Source organism: Xiphias gladius, chromosome 19, assembly GCF_016859285.1.
Source record: "Xiphias gladius isolate SHS-SW01 ecotype Sanya breed wild chromosome 19, ASM1685928v1, whole genome shotgun sequence".
In the NCBI taxonomy this organism is placed as follows: domain Eukaryota; kingdom Metazoa; phylum Chordata; class Actinopteri; order Istiophoriformes; family Xiphiidae; genus Xiphias; species Xiphias gladius.
This window is the reverse complement of record NC_053418.1, coordinates 8,737,275-8,759,981: the sequence shown is the minus strand read 5'-3', so window position 1 is coordinate 8,759,981 and position 22,707 is coordinate 8,737,275. Positions and strand designations below refer to the sequence as shown.

The window sequence follows — 22,707 nt, the reverse complement described above, 5'->3', positions numbered from 1 at the left end:
TGTTTTTCTGAACAGCAACCTGGCCTTTCTGTTTTTGAGATTCACCAGGGGTTTGCATCTCTTGGTGAATCATCTGCGGTTATGGTCACGAAGTTTTCTCTTGATCGTTGAGAAGAAACCATGTACACCTACACGCTGGAGAGCGTTCTTGACTTGCTGCGCAGTCATAAAGGGGGTTTTCTTCACCATGCAGATGATTTTCTGCTCATCCACAAGACTTGTGCTCCCTGGTCTACCAGTTCCTGCACACACCTGCTTTTTTAGAGTGTTCCCAACTGCTGATTTTGGCAAACCATCTACTTTTGACATCTCTTTGATAGACTCTTGCTTTTTTTTTTTTGCCTCATTATTATCTTGTTCACTTGCATGGTCACCTCTTCACACCTCATGCTGACAGACAACTCCACCTCAACCTAAATGGCCGCTCTCAACCCTCAGTAAACTCTGAGCCAAGCGTGAACTTTTTTTGTCCATGAACTAACACTGAAATGACACACAGCTGCCCACGAAACATTTATTAGCAAAGTGTCCAATTACTTTTTTAATCTCTCTCTCTCTCTCTGTCTCTCTATCCATCCATCCATCCATCCATCCATCCATCAGCCATCTATCTATCTATCTATCTATCTATCTAAGCAAACTTTGATACAGATACAGTACATTACTGGTTCATCATTGCTTTAATTGGATTCAGGAAATGTTCCAGGACAAGACTGGGTTGAAAGCTTTGCACTTCATCGTGGTAATCTTAATGAATCAACTCATGCGCAGCAGTGAACAAGCTGTGACACAAATTCCTGGATGTACAGTGTGAGGTAATATAGCATAAGCCTGCAGATCTTTACATTTCCTTTTCCCGTAATCGAGTAACGTGTTGGCTTAGTCATTTACGTTGTAGAGACAGCTGGCTGAATGGAAATCCATCAGGTGGGTCTCTGTGCAAACAACCCAGTCAGTTAAATTAACCAGATAATCAGCTATTGACAAGCACTTGGCACACATTCAACTCTCATCCATAAATGGACGCAACACAAACTGAGTCAGTCTTGTGTGTGTGTGTGTGTGTGTGTGTGTGTGTGTGTGTGTGTGTCTGTGTGTATGGGTGTGTGTTTTGCACCATGCTTGTGATGTTTAAAATTTCTTAATTCAAAATTTCTTAACGATATTGGAGTTCTATTTCTCTCAGTACTTTACTTACCTGTTCTTAGACCCAGAAACAATACATGTCAATAGACTCTGAGGGAACAAAGTCAAAGCAGCCCAGTAAAATTCAGGCTGGAGCAGCTGTACGTCTTGCCCAATATAGTTGAAATACACATCTATAAAACCTGCAATTTATGTGTAAAACTACCAGTAATTACTTTCTACTTTTGAGCTTATCTTTTCAGGCTTACTGATCAACAGGTCTGTACATCATTACAAATACATATTGTTCAGACAGCTATTTTTCAAAGCCACAGAACTTTATTTTATATCTAGCGCAGATCCAAAAGTTTTTAAACATACCAAACACTGCATATCAGGCTAAATTTTGTGGAACATACTTGTTGTTGTTGAAAGGCAGGGAAGAATTTTCTTTTCCCCCCAAAGTTAAAGTTGCTTAAGGGGACATTTAAGAGGTTTAAAATGTGTAATATATTAAAGGTTATAAATGACGCGCAGTTTGTGACTATACTGCATAAATATGTGTCCATAGGTCAAAGTCACTATTTGGGTTTACTTAGAAATCCTCCAGTCAGGGCACTGGGGGAGAGGGTCACGGTTACCTCGCAGCCAGAGGTCAGAGCTAAGAAAAGATCTCTGGTCAGGTAAACTACTGGGGCTGATAAGCACAGGAGGCCTTCACCAGCAGCATACTATTGTTAGTTTTAGAGGTCATTCATCCCTCCCTGTTGCTAATTTTAGACATGTTTCTAATTTTACAAATACATTCGTATCTCAACGGCCTCTGAAGGTCCCCCATTGAGCAACCCTGTGGCATTGCCTGTTGCTCATCTAAATAAAACATGGTGGGTTCAGATCACAGGGTTCACATTCGAATGCGTTTGATTTGTCATGTTGGTGGGCTGTAAAATCTCAGGCAGTTGGGATCTAGGTCACAGGTCACACCTTGCCACATGAAGGCAAAGAATAATTCAAAAAATCAAATCTTACGTCTTTGTTGTCAGATTAAAAGGCCATCTGTGAGTAATGGATATTCAGTTCTTGACACTGACAAATCACAGTGGTTGTTGCGATAACATTTTTTTGCTTATGTAACTTTAACAAGGAAAATGTCAATGGACTGAAAAATCTCTTTTTTAAGTGTGTTTTGGCAAAGATAACATTAGGCAGCGTTCTCAAAACGTATATCACAAGATCAGAATTAGATTAGAACATTTCGTGATATAATTATCAACATTTGTGAAACATTTGCGTGTGTTTGTGTGTTTTTTTTTCTTTGTGTGTATGCGTGTGTGTATCTCTGTGCATGTGAACCTACGTTGCCAGATGGGGTGAGGTTGGGAAGGGGTGGGCATTTACATCTGATGCATCCAGCCCACTTCACCTGAGCATAAAAACAGCTGAGGTTCTCATTCAGAGGCACTCACACTTCACTGACTCTGCACACACACAGGGTGGACACACACTCACCCCACACCTAGAAACACACGCAGAAGCTCATTTAGTTAGACCTGTGGAGATGCCATGTGTCAGCTCTCATCTCGACCAGATGGTGAAGATGCCTTGTAGCTACAGCTCTGTCGTTGATAAAATCCTCCTGGTAAGATTTGCTTTTCTGTAGCGTCTCAGTCGTATCTGCTCTGATTCCTTTTTTGCTGTTACTGCATCTGGTTTTCACTGCGCCGTCATTTGAAAATAAGTGAAAGCTCTGTCTCACAACATGCTTCTCCAGCATTTTGTCCGGTACACGGCGACGTAAAACTAAGGGAAAATATGGTTGCCGTGCAGCTCCCGACCCTGCTCGTTTCTCCTCTCGTTGCAGGTAGAGCAGATCCTGTCAGAATTCCGACTGAATAAGGAAGAGCTAAGAGAAGTCATGAATAGGATGCAGCGTGAAATGGACAGAGGACTGCGTTTAGAGACGCATGAGGAGGCCAGTGTCAAAATGCTTCCAACTTATGTCTGCTCCACCCCTGAGGGATCAGGTCAGTCTTTTTCTGTAAAATCCTGCCGATGTGACCAATATGTATTTGAATCCTTATCACTAGGGCAGGTAAAGCCAGTACATGCAGCCAAATGTAGTGTGTGTTTTGACAGAGGTAGGGGATTTCCTGGCTCTGGACCTGGGGGGGACAAACTTCCGTGTGATGCTGGTCATAGTGGGGGAAGATGAGGAGAGGAGCTGGAAGGTGGAGACAAAAAACCAAATGTACTCCATTCCTGAAGATGCAATGACAGGGACCGCTGAAATGGTCAGTAATTCCAGTATTTACATACAGAAGCAATTGTTTTCCTGTATCAACAAGTGTAGATTTTTCATCGTCAGTTTTTTGTAGTTGTCCACTTGTCGAGTGGATATAGCTCTATAATGACTGTTCAAAACTATCTAAGAGTACCAAAAATATCTACATGGTCTGGGCTTTTGTAAACTCTGGTGTGGCGTGGGCCTCCCAGAATGAAATCAGCACTAATTATTGTGCATTTTTCCATATCTCATATCCTCTCTCTTTCTCGCTCCGCAGCTATTTGACTACATAGCAGAGTGTATGTCAGACTTTTTGGACAAACACCATATCAAGCACAAGAAGCTTCCTCTGGGTTTTACCTTCTCCTTTCCAGTACGACATGAGGACATCGACAAGGTAGGAAGTTACACTTTTAAACAACACCAAGACGTGTAACAATGACCTCCATCACGTTTACCACCAACAAAAAAAGAGTGCCTTTGATTCTATTATTTGCCAGATTTATCAAAGTCCTGTATGCATTATAAAGTTTGAGGTTTGTCATTGTCTTTCCACAGGGTATCCTGCTTAACTGGACCAAAGGCTTCAAGGCCTCCGGGGCAGAAGGGAACAACGTTGTGGGTTTACTCAGAGATGCTATCAAGAGACGAGGAGTGAGTTGCTTTCTATCGCTATTTATCATTTATAATAATGAACAACTCAAGACAGACTATTTAATGCCTGTATATGTGTAGATGACCGCAATTGCATTGTGATGTTGATGATATCATTCAGGACTTTGAGATGGATGTGGTTGCCATGGTGAATGACACAGTAGCCACCATGATTTCCTGCTATTACGAGGATCGCAGCTGTGAAGTTGGGATGATTGTTGGTAAGAAGTTGCATACACTCACACCTGCTCATATGCACTACTAACATTCATTAACATGCTTACATGTATACACATGTGTCCTCACCTCGGCACTGCAGGTCTAAGGTCTGCATCTCTGCTTTTTTCACCAGGTACTGGTTGTAACGCGTGTTACATGGAGGAGATGAGGACTGTGGAGTTGGTCGAAGGGGAGGAGGGCCGGATGTGTGTGAACACAGAGTGGGGGGCTTTCGGAGACAACGGGGAGCTGGAGGACTTCAGACTGGAGTACGACAGAGTGGTGGATGAGACCTCGATTAACCCTGGACAACAGCTGTGAGTAAAAGGGTGCACTCAGTTCAAACATGCGTTCAGATTCACACATAGGGAAGCTCAACACGCATTTCACACAACTCTGTACATCTTCCAACTTCATCTGCTGTATACACAGGCACACATGACAAATGTTAGTCATCTGTTGTTCAAGGTGAAAGTGGTATGGCTTGAGTGTGAACTCTGTAGTGTAGTTTAAAACGTGCCAAACACTCACTCCCTCACTGGCTCACTGTTTTTCTGAATTCATCCTCCTACTGTGGATATACTCACCTGACTCTCAGCTGAGGTCCCTGTGTAGGAGCTAAGCTACCAGCTGTTTTTCGTGAGGATGTTTGTAAATGGCCAGAGCCCTCATACGTCAGTGGCCAGTCAGTGGATGACGGTGTCAGGTTAATGATCCCTCTCCGCTGCTTGTCATAGTGCCTGTCGGCCTAATGGCTGTTTGCCTTTTGCACTGGCAGCCCCTTCACACAGACAACTGCTGAGCCCAGCCTCATTCAGCCTCTTAAGCACTGACGTTGGCATCCTCATCCGCTTTCCTTGTGTAGAGAAAGAAAGGTGTTTGCTCGTGTGTTGTGTGACGCACATATTCCTCCTATTTGTTCCACCATTTCAACATCCTCTCTTGAGCTCATTTTTCCCGACCTTTCTATCAATATTTCTCTGTTTTTAAAGCGACCGGTCTCTTCTGTTCTCAACTGCAGCTATGAGAAGCTGATCAGTGGGAAGTATATGGGTGAGCTGGTCAGGCTTGTTCTCATGAAGCTGGTGAATGAAGACCTGCTGTTTAACGGTGAAGCGTCAGAGCTGCTGAAGACACGTGGCGGCTTTGAGACACGTTACGTCTCACAGGTGGAGAGGTAAACATCAATGAATTCTAACCTGACTGCAGTTATCAACCAGCTTTAGACAACTAAATTCTTTAGAATAAATGTTGCCTATAAAAAAAATCCGACAAGAGATAAGATATGATAAAACATTATCATTCCATGTAGACAAACATTGCATTTGCATAAATGCAAAAGTAAAAGCACATAAAAACAAATACTATGACTGGGTCATTTAAGCTTATGCTGATGACATACAATAAGTTTATATGACAGTGTTGATGGGGGAATATGGGGAAGCACTTTGGTTTGCTTCACTTACAGTTGTTACCTGCTGCAGTATTTGAAGAAGCTTGATTTATTATTTGAATATAAAGTACAAAAAGTACAAAAGTAAAATATAAAATGTTGTATACTGCAGAATTTAACAATGAGAGATATAAATGGAAACTGAAGAACTGAGCCATTTCACATAATGTGCATTGTGCATCTAGAGACTACTCCTCTTCTGAATTTTGTCTTTTGCCATTTTTTTCAGTGACACTGGGGACAGAAAACAAATCTACAATATCCTGTCCTCACTGGGCGTTCTGCCATCAGAGCTGGACTGTGACATTGTGCGTCTGGTCTGCGAGAGTGTTTCCACTCGCTCTGCTCACATGTGCGGTGCAGGGCTCGCTGGTGTGATCAACCTGATGGGGGAGCGACGCCACCAGGAAGCCCTGAAGATCACAGTGGGGGTCGACGGATCCGTCTACAAGCTGCACCCATGGTGAGGAACTCCTTATATATTAGACTTTTGAATATCTTCTGAACAAAAAAAATAAAAAATACTAAGCAAAGAAAAGTGGTTCCTATTTGATTAGATTTGCCTTTTCTCAAGCAAAAGTCAACCTTAATATACGACGTTTTCTTATTCCCCATGGCTAACTGGCCAAATAAAGACAGCATGACTCCACAAAGAGTATTTCCAGTAGTTAAAAAACAAACAAACTAAAGAAAGTCAGTTATCTGAAGTATCACTGACAGTAAGTGAATCAAATAAGAATCAATTAGCAGGCACTGCACCAATATTCAACAATCACACGATGAGAAATCCCTTTTCCTCCACATAAACATATTTGGGTATAGGGACAGCTTGTTGGCATCATATGAAACTCCCAAAATCCACTTTATTGGAGCAAAGAAATGAGACAATTGGATGAATAAACGATGAGGAAGAAATTGAAAAAGGAAGGTGAGACAGATGAGGACTTGACTGATACCGAACACTAAACGTGTTGTTTCTCTCTCTCAGTTTCCGTGACAGGTTCCACAAAGTCGTCAGGGACCTCACGCCTCACTGTGAGATCACCTTCATCCAGTCGGAGGAGGGGAGCGGTCGCGGAGCAGCCCTTATCTCAGCAGTGGCCTGCAAGATGGCTGCGTGCATGCTGACACAATAGAGGGAGGTGTGCACCGGGCTGTCTCCCTGCAGGACACAGTGGTGAAGTAAGCCGGAACTCTGACCTGAGAACACTGATGACGTGTCATCTGCAGACGTGCAGCTCTGGCCATTTCCAGGCTCCGAGGGATGTGTGTCAGTGAACTGGACACTCGTGGCTGGAGGATGTACAGACAAGAAAGCAGCAAACAATTTGTATTATAGACTGTATTTGGTAGTACTGGACCAACTTGTAGCAATTTCAGTGTTTCTCAACTTTAAGAATTGGTTTACAGTTGCACCCAAAACATTAGGCGCCAAGAAAGCTAATTTAAAATACATGCTCCCTGTGTATCACTGCCTGTTGATAGTGTTTTGGTATGGACTGGTCCATTTCAAAAATGGCTGATGTATTATTGATGATAGTGTATTATAATACCAGTGCAAACTGGCAGATGTGCAACACAAGTATTCTTTTTGTAAATGCTATTATAAACTATGACTACATCAAGTTCATTGCTTTGTTGTGAAGTAATTCCTGTTTGTGAACAATGCCATACTTCTTTGGTATAGTATATTTAATTTTATGTTTACGACTGTGTGTTAGCTGGTTGGTTGTAGTTTTTCATATGTGCATGATGAATTCTGCTTTGGATGTGAATAAGCTTAACTGTAAATAAAATTGCTTAATTAAACTTAACAGCTATACTTTAAACTTATGTTATTGTTTTTTTTTTTTTCAAGTGCCAAATATTACAGAGATTTGATGCCACAGCTGGATTAGCAAATGGTTTTTGAGCTATGTGAACCTGTAAACGAATCTCGAAGCTGTGACTTACTGTCACCTCAGTGTCAACTAATGGGGCGTCTCATAACAAAACGTCCAGGTTTGAGAAAAAGTGTCATTAAAACACATCAACACAATACTAATGTAAGGACCTCCAAGTATACACCATTAACACAATGACAAAACTGAAGAAGATGGTGTAATAGTCCTATTAATGTTACACTAATGAAGTCAAAGCTACCAAACCTGAATATAATATCTTTATTCTTTGCTTTTCATGCAATGATTATTATGCAAGGTTTTGTGCTTTTGTTACAATAACACAGTAGAAAATGGATCCAGAACAACTATTTATAAATCATTCTGCAAATGCAAATATAACCCATAGACATCCTTGTCATCTTTACATGTAGTTTAGCTTAGTTTATTCCATTTATTTGCCAGGGACCATGTACAAAACAACATTACTCTCATACGGACCGAAAAGATGAGTGTACCAGACTTATCAACCAGCTAATTTCCATCTGTAGTCCCCTTGCAGGTAGACAGTAGATTATTGGGATAAATGATCTGAAAATAGAATGAAATCATTGTCAATCTCAGTGTTCCTGTTCATGTAATGAGGGTGCTGCTGGGAAATAGGGATTCTGTGTACAGGATGTGATTTTGGTAAATTGTACCATTAGTCGGTATATGGAAAAAGTGCAGGTCCACAACTGTAACAACAGCCATTTTGCCGTCTGTTATCAGGCTCATCTCTAATTGACACATTGGGCGTGGGGGCTTCCCATAGAATGTAAATAAGGCTGTCATAACCCTGTTCTCACCAGTAATTCACTGAGGGGGAAATTTTTGATCTAGTTTTCACAGGGAAAGATTTAAGCTGTCCAAAGTCAAGAGAAGTTTCAAGAAAAATGTTATTCCTACTTATTTCCCCCTGGTCCTAGATAATATACCAGTTGCTTTATGTTTTAGGCTGGTTTTATTTGTTAACAACATTTTAAGTTTTTAAAAATGAGATGGGTATGAAATAAAAAAACGGAAAATCCTCAGAAAAGTGCACCAGTGAACTACGAAAAATAATTTAGTCCACAATCTTTTCTCAGTCCCTGGAAGACCCCTGAGCTCAACTTATCTCATTTGCTGCAGCAAGTTACTATATTTTCAGGCTTAAGGTCTGCTGTGTTTCATCACACAGTGCTGTTACTGAAGTCTTAATAGAAGTGCGCATAAAACATACATTAAATTTACTTTTAGAGCTCGATTTGACCTTTGTAGAGTAACTTTGTTTGGGTGAGTGATTGTCAAACGTCAGCGCTCCCTTTCTGCTCCTCATATCTCCAATTTCCAGCCCTGAGGAATCCTGGCTGCTTCACCTCTTATCAGCTCCCTTTAGTGGCACACAGAGAGCAGCCATGGCCATGTAAGGGACTGTGCTGCCCACCACAGGCTATTATAGGAGGGCAGAAGATAAGATGGGCCATACATAAAACCCACCCCAGAATCACACCTAAGCTGGGAGTCCACATACGATCATTCAGACATGGTAAGTCAGTCAGCATTTTCAGTCTTTTGATATTTTCAGTTAGTGATGATTTAAAAAGAACACCTATCAGACAATTTAAGAGTCCTGTCATGTTGTTGTGTATTTAAACAAATCATTTTGCAATGGTAAAAGCAGTTGTTTTATATACTTGTGACTGATGTGCGTGCGTGCAGTAAAAACCTCAGTGTGTTGTTAACTGAATGAGTTTGTGTTCATCTTCTCAGGCAAGTAAGAAGGCATCCAATAAGAGACAGAGGGGAGGACAGAAGTCTTGCTCCAATGTCTTCTCTATGTTCGAGCAGTCCCAGATACAGGAGTTCAAGGAGGTACAGTACTGTACTGTCCTGCCTTGACACAGCCCCTTGCAAAGCTTTTCTTGGAGGAAATTTGTGTGGGAACCTGTGATTTTTGATTTTCAGATTCATGCAAGGGAAGGAAAAAATTAAGGCAATTTACCTTCTTTCTACCTCTCTTTTAATCTCTATCAGAAAGATTGTAGTGTCCTTTTAAACAAACTGCATATATTAAAAGTGTATCCCCATCGCAAAGAGTTTTATGTCATGTAAGACAAATTAAAAATGTCTAAGGATTTTGAGCTTCATTCTCTAAAGTGGGCATTCCTTTTTGCACAACCTTCATTTTGTTCATTTCAACCAAAAACAATGAAAATACTACAATATTCAGGAAAAAAAATCATCAGTATTCAACTTACCATAATAACCTTTGGATATTTTTTATGGAGCAGCTCTGTGCGCAACAGGTCCTATAAGAGATCAGTGCAAGAATTTCTAACTTGGATTATTCAATAATGAATAAAGTACAGCTTCCTTGGAGATGCACAAAATAAAATTCTGAAGCACCCTTTAAAGAGCAAGGGGAAAAAAAGCCTTAAGTGCAATTCAATCAACATTATTACACCTGGTTAGTGAAGAAATAATTGTTGGGAGCTGTGCAGGGTAAAATACCTGCTTTTCAGTATTCCTCACTATCATTTTAATGGATGATCATCAGCCTGTCTGCACTTGTGAAAACTTGTGCTTGTGCTCTGTCCTACAGGCTTTTGGCTGCATTGACCAAGACAGAGACGGTGTTATCAAAAAACAAGACTTGAAGGAGACCTATGCCCAGCTAGGTATTTTCTTCACCTTTAACTCTCTGTGTTTTCAATCTATTAATATACGTATGCCAAAAAATAAAAGGGTACTACTGATGTAACCTGCTGTTCGCATTGCGTTTGATACTGTATATTAGTTTAAACTTTTGTTGTGTGTGCATTCACGTGTGTATGTTTGTGTGTGTGTGTGTTTGTGTACCAGGGAAGCTTAATGTCAAAGATGAGGAGTTGGATGAGATGTTGCATGAGGGGAAGGGCCCCATCAACTTCACTGTGTTCCTGACACTTTTTGGGGAGAAGCTCAATGGTGAGAGCTATTCACACATGTCCAAACAAATCTTTGGATTTTTTTGTGACAGAATTTCATTTGATGTTCGATGATGTTTTGTTTTCCTCCAGGTACTGATCCTGAAGACACTATACTTGCTGCCTTCAAACTTTTTGATCCCAATGGGACAGGCTTTGTTAATAAAGATGAGTAAGATAAATTTTATCAAGTAACTTTCATGTTATTCATATTTTCCGTATTAGCCGTAACTTTAGAGTATCTTATTTATCTCTCCGTTTACACTTTTTATGTTTTGTTTGTCCAGGTTTAGGCGTTTACTGATGAACCAAGCTGATAAATTCACAGCAGAAGAGGTTTGTGTTTTCTATTTTTTCAGTGAGAAACTTTCAAAGTATTGCTTAAGATAATAATTTTCACCAGGCAAACTGTCACTTCATAAACCTCTAGGTGGATCAGGCCTTTGCTCTCGCTCCCATTGACCCAACTGGTAACATCGACTACAAGTCCCTCTGCTACACCATCACACATGGAGATGAGAAGGAAGAATCCTAACAAGGACCATTATCCTTGTTGTCAGGTCATAGAGGTTATCTGAACATGCTGATGACTGTTTTTACATTGGCTTCTTATCATTCAGAAGCATCAATGTTTGATGGAATAATGTTGGAATACCTGATTCATTTAAACTCAAATGTTCAAAGGTTATAAATACTGTACTTCCGTTGGTATTAAAAATTGGCTCATTTGTTTTTCATGCTATGCGAATAAAGCTTCTTTGTTGATTACAAATTCTCATTTTGTTAAGCAACGCTGCATGTGGAATAACACTGAAAACTCCTTCTACCTGCTGTGATGCTGAAAGAGAAATCTGAACATCAAGCACTGACAAGGTCACCAAATAAATGTCTGCTAAAGTCCTATCCTTGATTATTTAAAAATAATAATAATAATAATAATGACAAGTTTAACTCAAGTCTAGAAATATGTGACCACATACTACACAAAATTACAAGAGACAGGAGAGAATTACGGGTTAACTAAAATTTTGGTGGATCATCTAACAAATAATTGTTATAGTGGTAGTTCTTACCATAGTGGAATTTTTCTTTCTTTGCATATTGAGAGTGAGGACAACCATGATGAAACCCTTTCAGGACCAAGTGGATGAACTCAAAAATGCGAGCTCAAAGGCTGCTTTTACTGGTCGGTAAAAAGTTTTCCGATACAAGATTTTCATCACGTTGCTCGTAAAAGCATTAAAGACTATTTCTAAATATTTTACGGCAAAGTAAAGTAGAGTAAGGTAAAGAAGATGTCAGTGGATCCATCACATTTACAGCGGCTTCCCTGCTGTTCCCTTCTTTTGGGACACTGTTGCCATGGATACAACAACAAACATCTCCATAAACTCCCCAGCCAACAGTTTCCTGCTCACACAGCAAACAGCCAGTCAACAACTAGAAGACAAGGAGTGTGCGACATTCTGCAAGGCAAGCTCCTCCTTCAGCACAATTGCAACAGCAGAGTTGCGTCCAAATGACTGAGTGTTTATTTCTGATCTCTGAAATCTGCAGTTCTGCTGGCTGGGATGCCTGTTGCATCTGGAGCTGCAGGCAGGGTGGATGTAGGAGTAGATACAAGCAGAACATGGACACCATATGGACTGAAGAGGAAGCCGAAACCTGCCAACAGGAACCGTGACTCCTATCTGCAGCGGTGGGTAGATTACTGAATGTGTGTACCGACATTTAGCTGTACTTTGAGAAAGGTTATTGATTCCCGAGGTTTGACGCAACGGAAAACGGACAGTAATGTCGAAGATTTTCGTTACAATGCACAGTGTTTTTGTGTGGAATGGTTTTTATTTTCCTGGCAGTCACCACTTTCCTTGGTCCGATTGCAGATGTTATTATGACCAACCAGCTGGTGCCAGTGCAGGCTGATGTTGTCCTAGAGACATATTCATTCCCCCATTTCCGGCAGCTGATTAAATTATTTCTACGCGTAAATGATGAAAACTAACACAGCTAATTAGCTAAATTTAAAATCATGGCCTACAAGAAACAAAACACAGTGTGGGCTGTTCTGAATGTAGATACCATTGTATTAATTGAGGTAAAACCACAGATGTTACAGAGCAGTTTTGTTGGGTTTTATTGCTAAGAGATAAAAGCTGCTTTATCTAAACACTGCCTGAGTGAACCAACAGCGACCTGTTTGTCATCTGACCTGTGAATGGGGAGACACAGATGTGAGGCACTAATCTGGCTCATAAATATTCCACCGTACCATTTGTTTCTCCTGAGCGGGGTCAATAAAAAGGAAGAGACAGGAAGTCACATTTTAAAGAGAGCTGTGACACACTGGCTGTTGTCCAACACACATTACTGTAAGTAAGTTGGACACAGCTGAGTTTCCTGGCAATCACATGTAAACTTCTTTTCACTGTTGATGATGTTTACAGATATCATGAACTCAAACAGAGCGAGAAAAACAAAAGCAACATATTGCAGGTAAGTTCTGTCATCAAGTAGGGGCTCATGATTGAACGGTTTAAAGGTTCTCACGCACAATGTGGCACTGTGACTGTTATTCGTGGGATTAACGGATGTTTGTTTTTTTGTTTTTTTTTTTACACAGGGCGTGCAGGACAACACAGATCTGAGTAATCATGAAAACGATGGTGAGACCGCTGACGATTCAAAACAAAAGAAATATCGGGATTGTGTCAACATTCAAGCAGTTACAGTGAGTGGACTTCAAACTAATTCTTATTTAATTTGTTTAAGGGGCCAAAGAGGGGAGCCCATCGAAAAATGGAGGCAGTGAGGGTCATGCTTCAGGAAAACCGCCCAGTGGAGAGATCTCCAAAAAGTCTCGGCTGTGTGTTCTCCTTTAGGGCCATCACATCTCATGTGGACATTTGATGAACTGGGCTTTCACACACAACGCTATCATTTAATATTTAAGTGCCAAACCCTTGTGTCTCTTGTGTCTATGCTTTACCTTTGGGCTTCTATGAAAAAAGCGTGAGGGGGTCAAAGGTTACAAAAAACACTGTGCAAGAAGCTTTCTTTTTACATGATTTTCATAATCCTAAGATAAATGTCTATCAGTGTGTAATTTAAAGTTGTAAGGCTGTTTGAACAGGTTGTCTTTCAACTGAAAACTATGTCACATAGGTGCTTATCAGTGTTGATTATTTTTCAGTGTAACACTGCAAGATCTAAATACACAAAGCCCATATTTAAATGCTTAAATCATAATTATTTCATTATTTTTGTATCTGTTATATATACACTAAATACTCATGTTATGTTAGAACTACAAAGACCTCCAGGTTGCATAATCACACCATGGGTTTTCAATTTGTAAACTAAAATTTATTTAAAAAAAAAAAAAAAAAAAAAACAGCAACAATGAGCAGCCCATGAATGATTCAACTGACAGTGAGAGTAGAGTGAACATTCATGAACCAGCCTGTCTAACCAGTGGCTTGTCCTCACTCACACATTTCATTCAGAGCTTTTTTTTCCCCCTCAGTATTAATATTCAATCATTACAGTAGATATCTTAAGCAGCAACAAAATCAAAGAGCTTTCCCTTTTCACAGTTAATCTGTTCCTCACAAGAGTCAATATTGCACTTGTGTTTTCTATGAATCACTGAGACTCTCCTCCTTTTAGCTGTACCAAAGTTTTCACAGTGTTCATTTAAGTCCACTTGGCAGTACTCTATTCCATACCGGGTCCAGCTAATAAGAACATGCTAGAGGAGAGAGGCCTGCTTCTAATGTAAATCCTACAAAAACAGGGCAAGGGGTTTGTCCATCGTGCTGGGTGGGGGTTCTCAGTCACTGTTGCTGCTGCTGTCGTCTCCCACCACCATGTTGCTATACTTCTTCTGCTGCTGCTCTTTAAACGTCTCCTTCACCTTTGCCCTCTTCAGGCCTCCGTCCCTGCAGAAGCAGCCAGGTGGAGACAGGACGAACTGAGAGTGGTGCTGACCGTTCAACCACATGCAATAGACTGTATTGATCAATGTCAGTACTTCACTTTGATGCGAAAAAAGCGAGTATTTTTTGGCGAATTCCATGGTAAAGGACTCCCTGTTCCTTTGTGGTTTAAAAACATCACCCTTCTGTTGGAAACTCAAAATCTAACTTAATAAAAGGCATTCTCCCACCAGCTGTGGTATAATGGTACAATTACTCGTGTGTCAGAAGAGAGTGGGTCAATTTCTCTGTCACAGATTAAGCCTTGACCCCGGACTAAACCGAATTGTGAGAGGAGATACTTCATTTAAAAGTCAGCTTAATCTGGAAAGAGGCTTAGTCTGTGTCAGAGAAGAAAAAAAAAATTCACCAGACCGAAAAAAAACAAACATCATATCTTTGAAAATGCCTCAATAAATTTAAAAAAAGAGACGAGGTCGAATCTTACCACTGTAGATCTACCAGCCCTCCCTGGTGAGCGATGGCCGACTTCACTCTGTTGGCAAACTGGACAGCATCTTCCCCCTCCTGCCATTTTTAAATAAACAACAAACTCAGTCAGACGTGTGTCTCTGTGTGTACATATGTGGAGGGCTGGGGGTGGCCGCTGCCGGCTGTACACGTGGGTCGATGCAAGCATGTGCTCACTTGCTTCGGGACGTGTCAGACACACCTGTTGATGCATGGCTGGCAAGTACCAGACATTACAGACAAGGGCCCAGCTGGTCATCATCCTCAGCAGGTAATTGACCATGCTGTACTTGGAACTGTTCCAGAAAGCATCTCCAAACTTTGGGTCATACTAAGAAAAATTCAAAACATACACAGAAGAGCAGTGAAATGTATGAGTCAGAACGCTAGAAAAAAAAAATCTGAATGAGAAATGGGGCTTGTATGACAGATAGGACCGAATTACCTTAATGGCTACTGGATATATTGTTGCTCCAATTTCGAAACTTCCCTTCTTAAACATCATGACAGATGTGTTGTTGACGCAGGTTCCTGTAGAAACCAGACATCAGGATATTAAAGGAGACAGAGTTGTGTGAGCTCTGTCCAAACCCACATAAAACAGGTGCTCATTTGTCACTGCTCCGGGGCCAGACTGCCATCGGGCATTGACTCGCTGAGTCTTACCTTTGATGATACAGAGACAAACATCAGACTGGTGTGGATAAAGTAACTCTGTCTCGCTACATGGTCACACTTACCCTCTGGAAATATCAATATGGGAAGCTTTGTCTTGTCATTCACATGATCCTTCAACCTGGGGGCAACACAAAGAGGCAATGGAAACCATGTCCTGACCGTATAAATATCTACATGTCACACCTTTGAAGAGTGTTTTTTCACGTTTGGGACAATGCATGAAACATCTGGAGCGAGAGTCTGGGTAAAGATGTGATATCATGAGATAGGGGAATCCAAGGTGTATGAGTATTGAGCCGTTCAGTAGCAAGTTTTGCAAAACACATCTGTTTTTGTTAGGGTAATAAGAGGTACAGAATCTCTATGGGACTTTACTCCCAGGAAAATGCCGACCTCTCTTAGTACCAGCGCAGCCACAGAGAGAAAATAGAGGCGGGAGACATAGGCACTGACAAGCCCGACGAGGTGTGCTGAAGGCGTGTAAAACTGACCTTTTGGTCACTAGGTGGCGATCTTTCATCTCTGCTCTTTCAAACCAGACGTGAGGACAGGACCTCACCATGGCTCTCTGAACAACTCCCATCAACCCTCCATGGACCTGACCCACCTGATAAACACAGTTGGACAATAACGGTGGCACGTCATGACTCAGCATGAAAAAAATTACCCATCAGTATAGAAATGTTACAGTAAAAAAAGTGTCTCCCGTACCATAGCATAACACCCATCGTTGCAGAGAATCACAATGTCGATAGGGGAGGTGTGATTGGCAACACAGATCCCTCCTTTTTTGGGTTTATTTTCTCTGTGGTTGTGAAGAGAAGACACAAAGCCAGAATCAGATGATAAACTTATTCCCCATTTTTGTTAGAAAGGTGCTTAGTGAGAGGGCGTACCCACCTGTTGTGATAGCAGATAGCAGCAGAGAGTCCTCGAGCACAGATTCTGTAGCACATGACATGGACCCATTCACTGAGCCAAGACTTAATCCTAAAAATCGCGATAAGCAAACAAGCATGATTGAAGAGGGAGACAGCTTGACAGTGGTTGTAAAAAAATGTGAGGTACATTAAAATGATTATTTTTGGACTAGCTGTATTTTGTGGTCACCTTGAATTTGGAAGTAACCCAACTGCCGATGTTCCTATAACCAACCAGCTCAGGCCAATGCAGGCCAGTGTTATCCTGGTGAGGGTAACACATTCAGGTTTTCATTTTCAAACAGAAAAAATAAAAACTTGTACATATAAGAAAATACCTGCATAGTCAGACAAAAATGAAAAAGGTCAGAGGTCTGTGGAATCCGAAGTTTTGTAAGCCAAACAGAACTGAAATCTGGTTTGACTGAATTCAAAAAATGATGACGAGAACTGACGGCAAATAATTAGAGGCGTGCTTTAAGTGCAGCAACATTATTCACTGAAATTAATTAAACTCACTGGGCAGAGCCAATCATTTTTGGCGCACCAGTTATTGTAAGTGGCTGGCAAACTTTTGCCAGCTGTATATTTAACAGATTTCATTTTCGCATTTTTATGATATTTTCATGACGTTAACTTCTTCATTTTTCAATATGCCTCAATCTCAGCTCAAACATAACATTTTTTTTTTTTTTACCAGGACAAAGTGTAAGTTAAGCTCAACCTTTGACATTGCTTCTAATTTTTTCCAGACAGCTCGTGTACCTGAGCGGGGCGAGAATGCAGTATCTCACAAAGATGCCGAGGCTATAAACCAGTGTCAACCTCAGACTGATGTACTGGAAATCGTTGTTGGTGCGAGTGAGTAAGTTCCAGGACACCAGCTCCTCTGAGGTGAACCGCTGGGTCACCTAAATTTAGAAAATGAACACACTAAGTCTGAAATCTAAAACCAGATCACATAACAAAATCATTTATTACCATTAACATAAAAAAACCTTTTTTTCAAAAAATGTGTTCTTGCTAAAGTGAAGACGTACCTCATCCTCTACAATGCTCTCAATTCCTCTCCGGGTGAAATAAAAACAGTCACTGAGTGTAAAATCACCACCCACTGGTGGCTTGGGGCGACTTCGTCTAAGTTCCTCTAACTCTTTCTCCATAGAGCCATCTTCCCTCAGGATGAGACCTGATACACACACACACACACACACACACACAGCAGTAACAGACTCAAACTCAACCATCTGATATGAATCATTATCTCCTAAGCAAACTGGAAAATAAGTAAGCCTTGCAATTTCAGAAGTGTTAGAAGGCAAAATGGTTTGGGTAAACAGAAGAAAAAAAATCAAAGTTCATTCAGGAATGCAGGGATGTGTTTCTTCGAAGGACAGGAACTCTGAGTCATCTAAGTCTACAAGTGTCATATGGTATTACAAGCAGGCTCATCTGCAAAATCTCTACACAAAATAGTGGCACTGATAAGAGACCAGATGAGATGCTTCGTTAGAAGTTCTCATCAGAGCAGAGACTTTCCAAGAACCAACGAAATGTACCAACAGCTCATCTAAAACATGGCTTTTTTAATTCTGACCTGAAATACATAACCATAACACAGGAGCTGAGCTGTTCAGGGAGCAGTCTTAAGTAATGAAGGCTGCAAGGCCATGGATCTAACACTATCAGCCTAATTGTTCTCAGAACAATTGAGAGTTGGCCTCAGCTTGGACTCCACTTTATCTGATAACTGAGCAGGCAAAGTCCAAAACCTGGAGTAACAAACTCTGCGTTCAGTATTCGGTCCAAATTTTTCTGAACAGTGTCTGCCTTATCTCTTCTATGAGGCACTTTCTCTTCCTGTAATTATCCTCCACATTTAAAAATGAAAAACTGACATACTTTGAACTTTGCAGAGACCAAATTTTGCTGACATGTCAGACTTATTTGCACGCTACAGAAGGAGATACCAGCCTGTGCAGCTTAGTGACTGATAAAAAGTTGTGTAATTGTGTATGGTGAGATAGACATAGCAACATTGCCTTGTTGCCGATCATAAAAAAAAAAAAAAATTGCTCAAGTTAACCGAGTCAGGGTTACAGGCAGACGCTGCCTGGTGCAGGACAGGAAATCCTATGGTTGAAGAATAAAACCATGTAAACCTTCTATATAAGGTCAGAGGGAAAGCGTCCTGTTAGCATTTTTCTGTCTGCAGAGAAAAAAAAAAGTTTTCTTCACTCTACATGTAAAACAAACACCCTTTAAAATGTAGGCAATATCATTGCAACATGCCCGCCCAGACTTGTAATAAAGTTTCTTATGAAATCCGATATTGCAGCTCAACTGTCACTAAACACCCCATCTTTCACAATAAAGGATATGACAACGTATCTCTTTAGAAGAACCCTTATATATTTAGTTTAGAAACTAAAAATCTATCGGTCTCTTTCTCTAGCTATCTGTCTACTTTGAACATCCTTCCAGACGTAATTTTTCTAGTCACCATTAGATGCAGAGGCTTTCAGTGTTCGTTCATCTGCGTTCGCCTTCTGCATCTTCAGAGTGGCCCACTGTGGAGGAGGACAGACAGGAGACGTTCGTGGACGAGAAGCACAACATTTGCCTGGCTCAAAGCGTGCACATCTGTGAGAGGAATCCGAATCACGGTACCTCCAAGGTTTTGACCAGGATGGTCATGTAGGTCTCGGAGACGCCCAGTGAGAAGCCGAACATGGCCGGGATCATGATGAGGCTGACGACGAGGTACAGCCAAACCCTCAGCACCCAGAGGGCCCCGGCCCAGAAATCTTCCATCTCCTCCTTATTCCCTGAGGTGTACGAGTGCAGCCCTGTGGCTCAGATGTGGCGCAGACCTGTGCGTGAGGAAAAAGGTGTCACGTATATTCCACGGTCGTCGAAGAAGTCAATGCAAACACGACAGATCTATCCCGTGGAAGACCATTTGTCAGCATTTGAAGGTCAACAACAACAACAACAACCACAATAACAAGAAGAGGTGGTGGTGGTGGGGGGGGGTCACGTAAATAAAACGTTGCAGTTAATTCAATCAGGACTAGAGTCTCAACAGGTCACATTACACTTCAGATAAACACACGCTGACACAGAGCACAGAAAGACTGACGATTAGTATTACAAGTATCCCTGCCAACATAAACAAACCCACGAACAGGCAAAGTATGAGAGGGCTTTTCTACCCTTAGACCACACGACTGTACAGAAGAAAGCATTATTTTCTCGTGGTCCTCTACAATTCCCCGGCGGCGTTGTGTCCAAGTCACGCCGGCTCTTCTTACCTGTCAAACCTCGGTCCATGTCCTTCCCTTTGCTGAGGGATCGCTCAAGGGACCGAGCACGTAGGGCGAACACGCCCATTTACTACTGGAACAAAGTTCACAGAGGTGCGTCCCACAGCGCCCCCTCCGGACAGAAGGGCGGGAGGGGGGGGCGCAGACACGTGGACCTGGGATGGATTCCAGCAAGACTCCATAGTCCCGTTTGGCGGGGGAAATACTTATATATACTATATATTATTTACATACTATATATCTGGCCGAAGGCACGTAGAGCGTGTTCATCTTCTAAAATGGCTGACTCTCGATACCCCGTGAGATACTGAACTTGGGAAGACTTTCTTCCAATACTTTGTACCATATACCTGTATATATATACTGAATATATATATATATATATGAAAGCCTCATCCTATTGGCTGAATTTAAACGTTTCATTTTGGACCTTGGAGAGCCCTGGGATGGTTTCTGATGCTGTTTCTGTGTGACTGTTTTTTTTTTTTTTGTTTGCTTGTTTTTTTGCGTGTGTCTTATCTCAGTTCTTCCTCTGTTGTTCTCAGGTCTCCCTTGTAAAAAAAAAAAAAAAAAGATCTTAACCTCAGTGAGAGTACCTGGTTTAATAAAGCTTATAATACTAAAGTACAATAAAATGAAAGAAAAATTTGGTCTTGTTGGTTCATTCTTAACCTTGGAAATGGCAGAATGGCACCAGTTTTCAGTGAGAGCAATTTGTTTTGAGTGGACACTGTCCACTGATGAAGACCACGGGATATGGTTGAAAGCTCCCGCAAAAGGGGACCTTGTGATAGAAGGTTTTTGGTTAAATTTTCTCCCGCCACTCGAGAGCAACGATCGCTGACCCGGCTGCTGAATTGTTGACCTGAAATTGATGCATTTTGGGGAACAGTAATACTGCTGTAATAAAATGCCGCAAACCTCTCAGACATATTACTCACCACAACACAAGGAAGCCTTTATGAGGAATGTGGCCACAATCTCTCTGTGTTAAATCCTCTCTCTCCCACCTAAGAGTAACAAAAGGTCCTGATTATTTTCCAGGTTGAGACATTTCACAGTCTGTTGCACATTACTGTAACGGGGTACTTCAGGGGGTCAGTTTGGGTAATGTCTCCGGGAATGATAAAAGGGCGATTCATTCTGGGATTGAACCTAATCCAGGGAGTTTTCTGGACCATAATCTGGCTCCTTGGCAAAGGCGCATTTTCAAAAGAAAACTGGCTGTCTGCCACAGTATCATACAGGAATATACTCCATATGATGACGGCAATTCATGTCTACAATCTGTCCTCTCATCCCAAAAAAATGCGATCACTTTGGTTTAGTGAGACAGTCGTGAGCAATAGTGTCACATCTTCATCCAGTGTCAAAAAAACCTCAGACAAATTGCCCAGTCCTGCAGTGTTTACACAAGGTAGACATTCCAGATGTGTAGTAAAATACTTGCCAACAACACGCTATTTGTCCTTTAATGTCAGGTTGTGTTTGTTCCAGAAAGGAATGGCTGGCCGGTTCTCAAATGACAGTTTGTTGTTTTGTTTTTTTTTATCTTAAAGCCTCAACACAAAGAGTTTACTGCTCATTGCTTTATTGGGTCATTTTACTGCGAACACCCCAGTATGGCCCATTAGGGTTGTTATTGTTGCTTTCTCTTGTAGGGGAGGGTGAGGGAGAGGTTAGGGTCGACTGAGATCAACTCAAAGCTCAAGTGTCATAATCTCTGTGGAACTGTGGGCTATCAGGGGTTTGCTGAGTTATTCTATTGTCTTTCTACTCCAAAAACAGATTTCTGAGACTCTGGAGAAAATCTAGGAGACGTTTCCCTGTTTAAAAGCCACTGCCTCATTATCCAGCAGTCAACTGTGCGGCCAAAGCTGCAGGACTTCTAAATGCTTTATTTCAGAAATAACTAATTCAAATCTGCCTTGGCTCGCATTTGGGTCTTTGCTGATTTTTGAAAGCCGAAGATAAGTCTGTGGTAGGTCCATAACCGCGTATGTCTATATATACAAACTTCCTTTGTACTCACGTAGAGAAAAAATAGATAAATAGATAGATAGAGACTCGTATGCCCTCACACTCCACAGTTTACTGACTTCACTGTATTGTCTGCCTCTGTGTCTCCCATAGACTCAGACAACGAAGGGGGGAATGTGTCATGTCTCGGTCGCACACAAATCTGCTCCAGGGATAAACATTAGACAACTGAAATACAGCCACAATCAGTATGAGGGGCTACAGCCTTCAGAGGCTACGCCTCAGAAAAAGCCTTTTGCCCTGAGCCACAGTAAGCCATGGTTCCCAGAGACAATGTCTCTTGTGGATTTTAATTTAATAGAGGCTGGAAGTATATATATATATATATATATATATATATATATATATATATATATATATATATATATATATATATACTTTTTTTTTTTTGGAATAAGCCTTAAGGTGTTCTTGGTGTCCAGTTTCCTCGAAATCACAAATCCTGCACACTGGAATCTAATTCCTGAGCGACACAAACTGACATCAACTCTGTCGGCAAAAAAGGTAGAACACTCCCATATGGAAATCGCTTTTCAGAGGCCGCAGCAGCCAAATGGAGCGAACAAATATTTGTCCTTTTACCTCAAATAAAAACTTGAGAATGCACGTGTTTGCACGGGATTTGTCTGCTGTTTGACTTTTCGATCTGTTCCTCTTCATGGCATCAAGATCCAGGCAAAAAAAAAACAAGTA

At 41.2% G+C, this 22,707-nt stretch overlaps 3 protein-coding genes across 7 annotated transcripts; 2 read left to right on the top strand and 1 right to left on the bottom strand.

The window, feature by feature from the left end:
• Positions 1-2,595: 2,595 nt before the first annotated feature.
• Positions 2,596-7,500, top strand: gck (glucokinase (hexokinase 4)). The gene is made up of 10 exons (XM_040155491.1): positions 2,596-2,764; positions 2,987-3,149; positions 3,262-3,416; positions 3,687-3,806; positions 3,968-4,063; positions 4,185-4,284; positions 4,416-4,599; positions 5,304-5,459; positions 5,965-6,198; positions 6,724-7,500. The coding sequence occupies exons 1-10, from the start codon at positions 2,684-2,686 to the stop codon at positions 6,869-6,871; spliced, it is 1,437 nt and encodes a 478-aa protein (XP_040011425.1). The 5' UTR covers positions 2,596-2,683; the 3' UTR covers positions 6,872-7,500.
• Positions 7,501-9,079: 1,579 nt separating this feature from the next.
• myl7 (myosin, light chain 7, regulatory) lies at positions 9,080-11,374 on the top strand. 2 transcript variants are annotated; one of them, XM_040154163.1, is made up of 7 exons: positions 9,080-9,182; positions 9,407-9,508; positions 10,239-10,314; positions 10,499-10,603; positions 10,696-10,774; positions 10,890-10,938; positions 11,033-11,374. In XM_040154163.1, the coding sequence occupies exons 1-7, from the start codon at positions 9,180-9,182 to the stop codon at positions 11,135-11,137; spliced, it is 519 nt and encodes a 172-aa protein (XP_040010097.1). In that variant the 5' UTR covers positions 9,080-9,179; the 3' UTR covers positions 11,138-11,374. The 2 variants fall into 2 exon arrangements, with proteins under 2 accessions (XP_040010097.1, XP_040010095.1); XM_040154161.1 differs by lacking the exon at positions 9,080-9,182 and having other exon boundaries at positions 9,368-9,508.
• A 2,577-nt stretch (positions 11,375-13,951) lies between these two features.
• agpat9l (1-acylglycerol-3-phosphate O-acyltransferase 9, like) lies at positions 13,952-22,668 on the bottom strand. Of its 4 annotated transcripts, none has more exons than XM_040156012.1 (14): positions 22,597-22,668; positions 19,319-19,521; positions 19,152-19,218; positions 17,689-17,837; positions 17,414-17,559; positions 16,839-16,913; positions 16,629-16,718; positions 16,440-16,533; positions 16,220-16,335; positions 15,791-15,846; positions 15,496-15,581; positions 15,253-15,381; positions 15,028-15,107; positions 13,952-14,543 (listed from the first exon to the last, which is right to left on the bottom strand). In XM_040156012.1, the coding sequence occupies exons 2-14, from the start codon at positions 19,460-19,462 to the stop codon at positions 14,435-14,437; spliced, it is 1,341 nt and encodes a 446-aa protein (XP_040011946.1). In that variant the 5' UTR covers positions 19,463-19,521; positions 22,597-22,668; the 3' UTR covers positions 13,952-14,434. The 4 variants fall into 4 exon arrangements, with proteins under 4 accessions (XP_040011946.1, XP_040011943.1, XP_040011944.1 ...); XM_040156009.1 differs by lacking the exon at positions 22,597-22,668 and adding an exon at positions 19,963-20,058; XM_040156010.1 differs by lacking the exon at positions 22,597-22,668 and adding an exon at positions 19,864-19,968.
• Between the last annotated feature and the right edge of the window lie 39 nt (positions 22,669-22,707).

Excerpts from the sequence above, each read along its gene's own strand:
- myl7 (XM_040154161.1), top strand. The coding sequence starts at position 9,383 with ATGAGTTTGTGTTCATCTTCTCAGGCAAGTAAGAAGGCATCCAATAAG. Across the intron at positions 10,315-10,498 it reads GGAGACCTATGCCCAGCTAG|GGAAGCTTAATGTCAAAGAT; the intron begins GTATTTTCTTCA and ends TTTGTGTACCAG. Across the intron at positions 10,775-10,889 it reads GGCTTTGTTAATAAAGATGA|GTTTAGGCGTTTACTGATGA; the intron begins GTAAGATAAATT and ends TTGTTTGTCCAG.
- gck (XM_040155491.1), top strand. The coding sequence starts at position 2,684 with ATGCCATGTGTCAGCTCTCATCTCGACCAGATGGTGAAGATGCCTTGT. Across the intron at positions 3,150-3,261 it reads CTCCACCCCTGAGGGATCAG|AGGTAGGGGATTTCCTGGCT; the intron begins GTCAGTCTTTTT and ends GTGTTTTGACAG. Across the intron at positions 4,600-5,303 it reads ATTAACCCTGGACAACAGCT|CTATGAGAAGCTGATCAGTG; the intron begins GTGAGTAAAAGG and ends TCTCAACTGCAG.
- agpat9l (XM_040156012.1), bottom strand. The coding sequence starts at position 19,462 with ATGGAAGATTTCTGGGCCGGGGCCCTCTGGGTGCTGAGGGTTTGGCTG. Across the intron at positions 16,914-17,413 it reads TGCATTCTCGCCCCGCTCAG|GATAACACTGGCCTGCATTG; the intron begins GTACACGAGCTG and ends TACCCTCACCAG. Across the intron at positions 15,582-15,790 it reads CATATTGATATTTCCAGAGG|GAACCTGCGTCAACAACACA; the intron begins GTAAGTGTGACC and ends TGGTTTCTACAG.